The sequence below is a fragment of the Astatotilapia calliptera genome, chromosome 8, assembly GCF_964374335.1.
Source record: "Astatotilapia calliptera chromosome 8, fAstCal68.1, whole genome shotgun sequence".
In the NCBI taxonomy this organism is placed as follows: domain Eukaryota; kingdom Metazoa; phylum Chordata; class Actinopteri; order Cichliformes; family Cichlidae; genus Astatotilapia; species Astatotilapia calliptera.
Window position 1 is genome coordinate 28,573,343 of NC_137429.1, and position 12,955 is coordinate 28,586,297.

Consider the following 12,955-nt stretch of genomic DNA (forward strand, 5'->3'; position numbering starts at 1 on the left):
TATGCATGCCTATGCAAAATGGTGCTCTATGAGCGAAGTATGACGTGCAGAGGTGAGAACACATCTGCAAAACGCTGTTGGATACACCAACATCCACTCTCTGGCCCTGTGTGAGATGTTTATTACAATGGAGAGAGGCAGGAATGTTTGAATTTGGCATCTCTGGCCCCAATTCATCTCTCTCCTCTCCTGGTTTAGATTTCATGCCCAATAATTTGTACAGCTGTTTAAGTGTGTGAGACATGAATGACCTGCCCTGGTCAGTCAGGAATCTCTTTTGGGCTGCCAACTCAAGAGATGCCCTGAACAGCGCCTGCGCAACACTCTTTGCAGAGATGGTGCCCAGCATCACTGCTTCCGAGGGTTGCTTTGCATAATCCACCATAACTAATACAAAGCGATAGCCACGTACCCTTCGGTGAAATGGCCTGATGAGGTCCATGCCAATGCGCTCAAACGGCACTTCCATTATTGGTAGTGGGCAAAAAGGTGCTTTTACGATAGCTGGCTGGTTAACCAGCTAACATTCCTTGCATGACGCATACCATCAGCGCACATCTGCTCGGGCCTGGCCAATAAGATTGGGCTATTATTCGCTCCAGAGGTTTATCATATCCCATATGCCCTGCAATGGGGTTATAATGAGCCGCCTGGAAAATAATTTCTCGACGGCTTTTCAGCACCAACAACTGGGTGTACTCCTCCTCTGTGTGAGTGTCACAACTCACTTGATAAAGCCTATTGTTCAATAATACAAAGTGTGGGTAGGCCTGCGCGGCTTCAGGGCACACCAGGTGACCATCAATTTCTATCACTTGGTCGAAGGCTGAGTGTGGGGTGTCATCATAAGACTGCTCCAGTGGGAAATCTCCCATCGGGTGAATCACTGGTGCCGGCGGATCCTCCCTAGAAGTACATGTCACCGCTGAATGCCGCGCAGACACTACGTGCTACTGCACTGTAAAATATTGTGTGATATTTGTGAATGCTCCCATGCACACACTTAACCGCACTTTGCTTCCAACAATGCTCTGGGGTGAACCAAGCTTTGATGCACGAGGGTCTGCGTACAGGCCATGTCCACCAAAGTCTGGTGTATATCTCCTTGACACCTTACTAATATGCGGTAAGTCTGGTTGGGCCCAGAACACCCGCCTGACCTCCATCAGTGGACACTCCCGTTGCAGGTGTCCCGGCTGCCTGCGCCACCCCCTGTGGCTCGGGTGCCTGTTGTTGCTCGGCTCCGGGTTGGCAGGTTCGCTAGGACAGATTTGAGGACTGCAGGGGCGGAGGTCGCTCCGCTGGGGCTGGGCCAGGGGGCCTCCTCCTCGACGCAGTTACTGGCGGTTGCCTGCTGACCAGTTGGTGATCTTCAGCCAGGGCTGGTAACAGCGGACCATGTCGCCTCTCTGGGCAGCCCCTCCACAAACTGCTCCAGGACAATCATTGAGAGCATCCACGCCTCGCCCTCTGATGGCTCGGGCTGCAGCCATCTCATCGCGGCATTGTGCAGCCTACTAGCCCAGGCGAACAGCTGATCCCCCGCCTGCCACAAAACCGCCTGCAATGGTCCTCTGGGGAGAGCCCAGGCGAACGTCCTCAAAACGCCCCCCTGACACAGGGGGGTAGGATCACGGCCGCCGTCTGGGCCACTCCGGATAGCAGCAGCAGTAGCCGCGGAACCCACTCCACAGCAGGCCACTGGCATGCCTCAGCACTAACCTGGAACGCCTCCATGAGGACCTGGGGATCATCCCCGTCCCCTTTCCGGTGCATGGCCACCATGAGAGGAGGGGATCGCAGCGGTGCGGCTGCCCTGTCCAGTCTCTCCCGCACACTTGTTTGTTGCTCTGCCTGAGCCCAAAGCTCATTCAGCTGGTCTTTGTGCACTGCTGCCTGCTCTTGGTGCATCACTATATCTGCCAAGTAGGTGCAGCAGCTGCACAGATGCCGCAGACTGCGGGACCACCACTGTGAAATGAATGGACCCCACGTAGCCTCAGGTGACAGTTTTATGGTGTTATTAACAATACGTTATCCTTTTTCCTGACGTCAGGAGGTCAGCTTTTCAGCTGCTTCTCCACTCCACACTCAGCTCCTCTCTTGAGCCCCTGCGTCACTGAAATAGGGACAGTCTGATTACTGAGTGGCAGCAGCTGCCCTGGCAGCCACCCTGGCACTGCACCTTGAGCCCACTTAACCACCCCCACACTGCAGCGGAGCCAGAGGCAACACCCCGCCATATGCACACTCCAAGTGTGGGATGAATAACTAACCCAAATTGAGGAGTCTACAGTGGCTTGCAAAAGTATTCGGCCCCCTTGAACTTTTCCACATTTTGTCACATTACAGCCACAAACATGAATCAATTTTATTGGAATTCCAGGTGAAAGACCAACACAAAGTGGTGCACACGTGAGAAGTGGAACGAAAATCATACATGATTCCAAACATTTTTTACAAATAAATAACTGCAAAGTGGGGTGTGTGTAATTATTCAGCCCCTGAGTCAATACTTTGTCGAACCAGCTTTTGCTGCAGTTCCAGCTGCCAGTCTTTTAGGGTCTGTCTCTACCAGCTTTGCACATCTAGACACTGAAATCTTTGCCCATTCTTCTTTGCAAAACAGCTCCAGCTCAGTCAGATTAGATGGACAGCGTTTGTGAACAGCAGTTTTCAGATCTTGCCACAGATTCTCGATTGGATTTAGATCTGGACTTTGACTGGGCCATTCTAACACATGGATATGTTTTGTTTTAAACCATCCCATTGTTGCCCTGGCTTTATGTTCAGGGTCGTTGTCCTGCTGGAAGGTGAAGCTCCGCCCCAGTCTCAAGTCTTTTGCCGACTCCAAGAGGTTTTCTTCCAAGGTTGCCCTGTATTTGGCTCCATCCATCTTCCCATCAACTCTGACCAGCTTCCCTGTCCCTGCTGAAGAGAAGCCCCCCCAGAGCATGATGCTGCCACCACCATATCTGACAGTGGGGATGGTGTGTTCAGAGTCATGTGCAGTGTTAGTTTTCCGCCACACATAGCGTTTTGCATTTTGGTCTCATCTGACCAGAGCAGCTTCTTCCACATGTTTGCTGTGTCCCCCACATGGCTTGTGGCAAACTGCAAACGGGACTTCTTATGGTTTTCTGTTAACAATGGCTTTCTTCTTGCCACTCTTCCATAAAGGCCAACTTTGTGCAGTGCACGACTAATAGTTGTCCTATGGACAGATTCCCCCACCTGAGCTGTAGATCTCTGCAGCTCGTCCAGAGTCACCATGGGCCTCTTGGCTGCATTTCTGATCAGCGCTCTCCTTGTTCGGCCTGTGAGTTTAGGTGGACGGCCTTGTCTTGGTAGGTTTACAGTTGTGCCATACTCCTTCCATTTCTGAATGATGGCTTGAACAGTGCTCCGTGGGATGTTCAAGGCTTGGGAAACCTTTTTGTAGCCTAAGCCTGCTTTAAATTTCTCAATAACTTTATCCCTGACCTGTCTGGTGTGTTCTTTGGACTTCATGGTGTTGTTGCTCCCAATATTCTCTTAGACAACCTCTGAGGCCGTCACAGAGCAGCTGTATTTGTACTGACATTAGATTACACACAGGTGCACTCTATTTAGTCATTAGCACTCATCAGGCAATGTCTATGGGCGACATTCAGGATTTTGTTCACAAGTGAGAGGAGTGCGGAATATGAGATCAACAAACAGACTACATGGCAGTCCACTGTAATAAAGAGAGAGCTGAGCGTAAATGTGAAGGTGTCAATTTACTGGTTAGTCTACGTTCCTACCCTTTCCTATGGTCACAAGCTCTGAGTACTAACCAAATAAAGTCATCACCATTTGTATACAATATAACTGAAAAACCCACACTGCGCGCCAAGAGGGGAAATCAATACTCCAGACAGAATGGCTATAAACCCGTAAAGTTAGCTTTAATTTAAATGATTGACTTTAATTACTTAAATTAAGCAGTGTGTTCTGCTACCTGGAAGAGGCTGCGAGCATACTGGTCATTCAAGTCAATATTGATCATCTGCAGCAGAATCTGAACCTCATCGTAGCTCATCTTGTCGTCGCGGTTTCGGTCAGCCCGACTCATATAAGCATGAATCCAGGTCACACTGTCAAGGAAGCACTGGTGAGCCATATGGTGTATTTTAACATGAAGTCTCAGTGGTTACCTCTTACAGTGCTAACTCTCTAGTTTGGATCTCTTGGTTCCCAGTGGTCAACAAATTATAATTAAATAATAATAATAATAATTATTAAATGTACACAAAGTAGTGCTTCTATAAATCCAAATGAACAGGGATGTATGTCCACCCCCACAAAAATCAAGGATATTGGTCAAGTTTCTCCTTCTGGGTCATGTTGTCCATCCTCTCCTGCAGGGTACGGATGCCACGGGCCCAGCACTGAGCTTCTTCTTGGCTTTGGCAGAGGAGATCCAGGCTTTTACGAGACCCTTTGAAGACCACTGTTAAACACTGGTTTTCAGGTACTGAGCCAACCATCTGCCGCAATGTTTCTGACTGGCAACCTTCGTGCACACACTCCACTTCCATGATGGAGACTGGAGGATGAAGAAAGAAATAAAGTGAGCAAAGAATTATTCAAATATATTCACACCTTGTGATTGTTATGGTCCTGACAGAGAGTTTTAAGATTTTTTTCTTTTATCTTTGTTTATTATTTGTTATGATACACTGTGTAGTGAGCAGAGAATTGGACCCAATATGCAGAACTGAACTCAAAAGGCAGCTTTATTCCTGGACATGCAGCAAACCAAAATGCAAAGAACTTAAGTAAGCAGTTACTGGTGAACATTAGCTAGAGAACTACACTGAGAAATAGACAGGGCACACAGCTATGGGAAGATCACAACAAGTGACAGAAGGAAACAGGGGGCTTAAATACCCATGAGATATGGGTAAAGGTGAAACACCTGGAGAACACAGCTGAGCAGAATCCACTAACAAAGCGAGGAAGGCAAAGCAGAACATAACACACACGAGACTATAACTAAACTCAGAAGCACAAGAGAACAATATATACAGAGACAACTCTTTTGTAATTTCAAAGAAATGAGCACATCCAGAACCAAGCTCGAAGACCCAGGACCATGACACGATTAGGTTTTCCACCCAGTTCTTGGTTTGTTTGTTCTTTAGAATTTGGTTCTTTGCTTATTCTGGTTTCCTTAGTTTCCTCTTATGTACTGTTACCACACCTTTGTCTCTGTGGTTAGTAACTTCCTGTTTTAATTTGGAAGTCTTTTGCCTTCTGTGTTGTGCTTATAGTTTTACTTCCCCTATCACTGTTTAGTTTCACTGCTTTCTTCTCACCGATCTGTTTTCCTAATTTAGCCCTCAATGTGCTCCGATGTGTGTATAACCTGTCTTTCACTTTAAGCTGACTGTATCACACTGTTGCCTACTTATGTATTTCCCTGTTATTTTGGATTTTGTTTCATGTATTTCTGTTTACTGTTTGTCTCTGCATTTATAGACCTTTTCCGTCTTTTTCAACCAAATGGCTCTCATTATGTTTTGAACCTTGTCCTGTCACATTTTGGATGTGGGTTCTAACATTCTGCACTTCACTAAGATGACAGAACAAGGCAACCAGAACATGGATGCAGAAGATATAGCAATCCTTTCCAAGGACCTGAAGGAGGAATTTAGGAAGCTTTTTGGAATTTCTACCTAGATTTTTGGATCTACACATATTAAAAGTCTGTGGGCTGAAGGCCAGCATGCTGATGATGCTGATGCCATTGCCAGCCCCCATCACAGCCCAGTCTCAAAATGGGCTCTGCCTCTAGGGGACTCTCATCCCTACCATTGATAATGGGCTCCAACCAAGCTTTTGGAGGGGTCTCCTCTGCCGATGTCAGCCTCCTCCCAACCCCCCCTGAATGATCATGACCTTTATCACCAGCTGCCATTCACCCCCTCCAAAGGGTCTCCAACCTGGGTATTGCTGGCTGTCATCACTGGCCACCGACTGCCAAAACAGGCCTACTGGCCACCTCCTCGGCCATTGCTGGGCCTCGGGCTCACTCCGAGAACTGTCTCTCTTCATTTGGGTAAACCCATAAAACTGCTTCTCTGCTTTGTCCTGCAGCCAGGCCAACCCACAGGACTGTCTTTGTACCTTGCATCACCTTTGGACCGGCTCTCTGAACATACAGTGGGGCAAAAAAGTATTTAGTCAGCCACCGATTGTGCAAGTTCCCCCACTTAAAATGATGACAGAGGTCAGTAATTTGCACCAGAGGTACACTTCAACTGTGAGAGACAGAATGTGAAAAAAAAATCCATGAATCCACATGGTAGGATTTGTAAAGAATTTATTGGTAAATCAGGGTGGAAAATAAGTATTTGGTCACCTCAAACAAGGAAAATCTCTGGCTCTCACAGACCTGTAACGTCTTCTGTAAGAAGCTTTTCTGTCCCCCACTCGTTACCTGTATGAATGGCACCTGTTTGAACTCATCATCTGTATAAAAGACACCTGTCCACAGCCTCAAACAGTCAGACTCCAAACTCCGCCATGGCCAAGACCAAAGAGCTTTCGAAGGACACCAGGAAAAGTATTGTAGACCTGCACCAGACTGGGAAGAGTGAATCTACAATAGGCAAGCAGCTTGGTGTGAAAAAATCAACTGTGGGAGCAATCATCAGAAAATGGAAGACATACAAGACCACTGATAATCTCCCTCGATCTGGGGCTCCACGCAAGATCTCATCCCGTGGGGTCAAAATGATCATGAGAACGGTGAGCAAAGATCCCAGAACCACACGGGGGGACCTGGTGAATGACCTGCAGAGAGCTGGGACCAAAGTAACAAAGGTCACCATCAGTAACACACTACAACGGCAGGGAATCAAATCCCGCAGTGCCAGACGTGTTCCGCTGCTGAAGCCAGTGCATGTCCAGGCCCGTCTGAAGTTTGCCAGAGAGCACATGGATGATACAGCAGAGGATTGGGAGAATGTCATGTGGTCAGATGAAACCAAAGTAGAACTTTTTGGTATAAACTCAACTCGTCGTGTTTGGAGGAAGACGAATACTGAGTTGCATCCCAAGAACACCATACCTACTGTGAAGCATGGGGGTGGAAACATCATGCTATGGGGCTGTTTTTCTGCCAAGGGGACAGGACGACTGATCCGTGTTAAGGACAGAATGAATGGGGCCATGTATCGTGAGATTTTGAGCCAAAACCTCCTTCCATCAGTGAGAACTTTGAAGATGAAACGAGGCTGGGTCTTCCAACATGACAATGATCCAAAACACACCGCCCGGGCAACAAAGGAGTGGCTCCGTAAGAAGCATTTGAAAGTCCTGGAGTGGCATAGCCAGTCTCCAGACCTCAACCCCATAGAAAATCTGTGGCGGGAGTTGAAAGTCCGTGTTGCTCGGCGACAGCCCCAAAACATCACTGCTCTCGAGAAGATCTGCATGGAGGAATGGGCCAAAATACCAGCTACTGTGTGTGCAAACCTGGTAAAGACCTATAGTAAACGTTTGACCTCTGTTATTGCCAACAAAGGTTATGTTACAAAGTATTGAGTTGTATTTTTGTTATTGACCAAATACTTATTTTCCACCCTGATTTACGAATAAATTCTTTACAAATCCTACCATGTGGATTCATGGATTTTTTTTCACATTCTGTCTCTCACAGTTGAAGTGTACCTCTGGTGCAAATTACTGACCTCTGTCATCATTTTAGGTGGGGGAACTTGCACAATCGGTGGCTGACTAAATACTTTTTTGCCCCACTGTATTTTCCTTTCCCTTTGGCCTCCTCTGCCTCTTGATTCTGCACGTAGGCCTTTCTTTTCCAGCTTTTGGACTCTATGTTTGTTTTAGTAAGACACTTGTTTGTGTCTAACAAGCTTTTTTTATTTCCACATGTCAAGTCCAATTACAACCATCTACAAGTTTTTTGAAATACATCTGAGAAGATTATGGAATGAAGAGTACAAAGATTTAGCTTCAATGTGGGGATGAAATGAATCTTATTTAGAAGTGTAACATACTAGAGGAAAACCATCTCTGTAATGATCTTGGATGTCAGGAGTAAACCACAGAACTGGCACACCAAATCCAGTGCCAATTAAAGGCCCTGTACTGTACTTGGGAGTGGCTGAGTCATATGTTAACTACACAGCATCAAACCCACAGGCTCCAAGGCGGACTCCCGCCATATGTTTTGCAATCCCACTATTTGAACTAGAGAAAGGATCTTATGCTCAAAATAGATGAGCTCTATAATCAGGGCAACATGTGTGACCCTCAGATAGTGAAGGAGGGAGTACAAAGTACAGAGCAGCAAACTGTATTTAAAATGATCAAAAATAGATACAGTACATGGACATTTTACCTTACACACCCAGCCACCACTGAGCAGCCATTTGTTCTCCAGAAGGAAAGGCTACAGCGTATTACATAGGTTATATGTAATGTCATAGTTCTCTTTCCATATGAGCTAATCTAGTTACTTTAATCACTTTAACTAAACATAATGATGTTGGTCAGCATGTCTGCATAGTAACCCTTTATGATAACAATGATCAATAAACAGAAAAATGTATAGGTAATTAAACTTTACTTCACTGTTAACAAATAATTAGACCATGATTTTTCTTTAGATTATTTATTTATGTATTAGATGAATTTAAAAATGGGAGAAAAACATCTTTCTACCACAGGCCATGGTCTATTGATGATGATTACATCTTGACCAAAACTTGAGACACATTTTCGGCTCACGCATTAGTGATCTTTAAAAAGAAGCAGGTGTGATTATTTATCAAAGTATCAATGGCTCGATTCCTGTTTCTTTAGACAACATATCATATTGTTCCTGGACAAGATAGTGAACCCAAATTGCCCCTGAAACGTCCACTGGAGTGTGTGTAATAGATAAAAAGCCATGCAATACAGTTCTGAATGAGCGCGTTTGTGAATTTATAACAGTGCTGTTAGTGTTTCGCTAAGAGCATCAAAGCACTACATTAAGTGCCATTACAAAGTATTTGCCCCCTTACTGATTTCCTAGTTTTTGCATATTTCTAACACTTACACATTTCAGATCATCAAATACATTTAGACAAAGATAAGATATTTATGAATCGCACATTTGTGTTTGAAAAGTTTGTATGCACAATTTGCACACTGATTTTTTGTGTATGCACTGCTGAGGCGCACTGACAAACACACTGAGAACTCCACTTCTGGCTTATAAAAACTCAAAATGAAGGTTTTGGAGTGGCCAAGTCAATGTCTGGACTCAAATTAAGACTGAGATGCTATGGCCTGACCTTAAACAGGTCCTCCATGTTCAAACATTTCCAACATAACAGAATTAAAAACATTTTGCACGTAAGAGTAAGTCAAAATTTCTCCACAACTGTGTGAAATAGTCATTCCCAGTTATTCCAAATACTTGATTGTGGTTTCTGTTGTCAAGGAGCGCACAAAAAGTTATTAGGTTTTCAGACAGGTACAGACAGGTTTGGATGGCTTTTTTTCCATTAATAAATTAAATGATTTAAAAACTTTATTTTGTATTTACTCGGCTTATCTTTGTCTTACAATAGAATTTGTTTGATGATCTTTGTGTTTTATAATCATCAGCACTGTATAATATATGTTATATGAAAATAATCATTTATTTATTCTGTGATCATGTAACAGTGTGGACTGCAACAAACCCACGAGATCTAGTTCAAAACTATTGTTGTCCATTCCACGGACTAACCTCAAATCTCGTGGTGATAGATCCTTCTCTGTGGCAGGTCCCAGACTTTGGAATAGTCTCCCCTTTAATATTAGATCTGCTCAAACTCTTGAGCAATTTAAATCTTTACTAAAGACACACTTTTACGCTCTGGCTTTTAACACATTATGACCCAAGCATTTTGGATTTATCTGAATTAGTTAGTATTGTTTCAATTCTTCTATTCTATTGTTTCTATTGTTATTATTGTATTACATTGTAGTTTTTAATTTTATTGTTATTGTTAAGCACTTTGTGCAGCATCGGCTGTTGGAAATGTGCTATATAAATAAATCTGACCTTGACCTTGTTATAGTTTAATGTTTCATTTACAACTGACAATTCTAATTCATTTAGTGTCAATAGTGTGATGCTGCATACAACTTACAGGATTGTTGTTCCTTGGCTCGGCTGGATGTTTTGTATGATTGACACCAAACGGTGACACCATCTTCCAGCAACTTCAGAATCCGACGCTTCTGCCAGCGAGGCGAGCGAACCTTCCCATGTAATGATTTCATATGTTACAATACATGTAATATATAGCATTCTCAAACTACTTCTAACCGCTACAAATGGTTTATAATTATTGATACCTTCACCATACTAGAGCCCTGCAGCATCTGCCTCACATCTTCATCATTTTGCACTCCTAGAAAGCATAGAGACAAAATGATGGTCGATTAAAATTATGTTATAAACACTATATTTATATACTGTATTTGGGTGTGTATAAAATAGCAGTGAGCATACACCTAATTATAATACGATTCAAATTCAGTAGCACTGGGATAGGCCGAAGAAAGAACAGGGAGGGCATAAAGAGAGGAAAAAGAGATCAGAGTTAAAATTAGAGGCTAGTGTGTATACATCTGCCACACCACAGCTGCTCGTGTGGGTACACTGTAATTGAAATATATCTTGGGTGGGTGGACAGAGAAAAATGGAAGGAAAAACTATAAAGACAACACTTGGAGCCATTATAAACTTGGGCCCCCCAAAAAAGTAACACCTCCAGAAATGTGCCTCATAGCTGAATGGATGTGTACTTCTGCTAGAGGAGATTCTTTATTATACAGTTATTCATTATAAAAAAAATATGTCATTTTGCACCAGGCCACGAGCAATCCTTGTAGGGTTAGTTCTTATAACTTGGACATAGTTCTCTCCGTTTGTATGTCAATACTTGAAAGTACAAACTGTCAAAATTCTTGGTATCCCGTTTGTGGGTTCTTTTGTAGAATCTCATGAACTCTACGGCACGGAAGGAACCTTTCAGTGACGTAAGTGTATGGTGATTAGTCTAGAGCCCATAAGGTGGACTGCAGTCTGAATCCGAATCCAAACACTATTCTGTATGGACCCATTAGATTTGATTCTTGGTACAAGTTTTCTTGTATGCATGTACAGCATGGTTATTTTAATCTGTACTGCTATTTTCATTTTTTGGCAGTCAGTGTGTGCACACAGCAAACATAGACCAGTCACATGGATTGTAAGTCATTCCATGTGATGTTACTCAGCCAATCAGGTCATTTTTTCAAAGCAACGTTCCAAACTAGACCTTTTCTTTTTTTAAATTAAGGACTTTATATGTAAGACAACTCTTTCAAGAGTTCTTTATTTCATTTTGAATGTAAAAGAACATTATTTTATTTTATTATATTTTAGTTTATTATATAGCACTTCAGTTCATAGTGAAAACATATAATAAACCCTGCTGAAATACAATTGAATTGAATGTTCTTTATTTTACTGGAGACCCAGTTGTTGACCACATACAGCCACTAATACAACTATTTTTAATATATTGAAATTAATTATAATGTTTTTGTTATTCTGGAGCTTCTTTCGAGGGGATTTTCTCAAACTCGACCGCCTAAACTTTTGTCTAGACGTAAGCATACGGCACATCTGGAAGTTATTCACAGCGACTTCACTCGCTCCACATGGTGATGTGTTAGCCTTATTCTAACATGGATTGAATAAAAATTTCACCTCAAAATTATATACCCAATACCCTATAATGACAGTGAAATGTTTTCTTTAAATTCTTGGAAATTGAAAACTAAAAACTAAAAATATAATACAGGCATAAATATGCACAGCCTTTGCTTATTGCAATTCTTGATGATGATAAAAGTTTGGCACACCTGGACTTCTTTAAGTTTCTCTTTAAGTGAAGAGATTTCACATCTCATCAGAGAAACTTCTTCAATTTTAAAACCAAATTGTGCAGAGTCCCAGGTATTTAAAATGTACTGGGAGTTATTCCAGGTTTCTTGACCTACTATCATCCATGTGCTTCATCACATGAGCCATAGTTTGAAAAAAGGCATGACTAAGGCCTTTCTACCCTGACTGCTCAGAATGGCTGGGCGGCAGTTACAGGAAGTGTCCTGGTGATGCTTCTTCCATTTATGGATGATGGAGGCCCCTGTGATTACTGGGACCTTCAATGTAATATAATCCAGTCTTGGAGGTCTACAGACAAGTCCTTGTCTTCACAGCTTAATTTGTCCTCTGAAATCTGCCGTCAACTACGGGACCTTATATTAGAGAGCTGCCTTTCCAAACCATGTCCAGTGAACTCCATCCCCCTAAATGGTTGTGACATATGGACACTCCTCTCTCAACTTGGTTCTGCTGCAGGTTTCTTCCTATTAAAAGGGAATTTTTCCCTTCCCATTGTTGCCAAAATGCTTGCTCATATAATTGTTGGGGGTTTCTCTGTTTTCTCTGTATTATTGTAGGATCTTAACCTTACATTATAACGCGCCTTGAGGTAACCTGTTGTTGTAATTTGGCTCTATAGAAATAAAACTGAATTGAATTGAATTGAATTGGACACACCACGGGTGGACTCTAGTCAAGTTGTAGAAACATCAGACACATGATGACACAGGATGCATCACAAATACTTATGTACATGCTATGTTTTGGGTTTTTAGTGTAGAATTCTGAGGTGAAAAATGAATTTAATCCATTAAAAAAAAGGCTGTAAATACCGAGCTATAGCACATGGGTGGCTAAAGTTGTTTTACCCTGGGATCCAAATTTTTTGTTTGAAAAAAAAAAGAAGAAGAAAAATCATAGAAGTGAGAATGGGCTCAGTTTATGTTGCTCAATTCAGTGGCACATATTTAAATGTGAAAACTGTACATC

General features: G+C 43.0%; 1 protein-coding gene across 1 annotated transcript in view; it reads right to left on the reverse strand.

The window, feature by feature from the left end:
* The window catches only part of plcd3b (phospholipase C, delta 3b), a 37,360-nt gene that overhangs the window by 23,459 nt on the left and 946 nt on the right, over positions 1–12,955 (reverse strand). Inside the window, exons 2-5 of the mRNA XM_026177578.2 lie at positions 10,387–10,442; positions 10,179–10,290; positions 4,342–4,570; positions 3,983–4,112 (exon numbers count right to left, since the gene is read on the reverse strand). Of these exons, the coding sequence (XP_026033363.1) occupies positions 3,983–4,112; positions 4,342–4,570; positions 10,179–10,290; positions 10,387–10,442 (527 nt within the window). The remainder of the gene's footprint in view (positions 1–3,982; positions 4,113–4,341; positions 4,571–10,178; positions 10,291–10,386; positions 10,443–12,955) is intronic.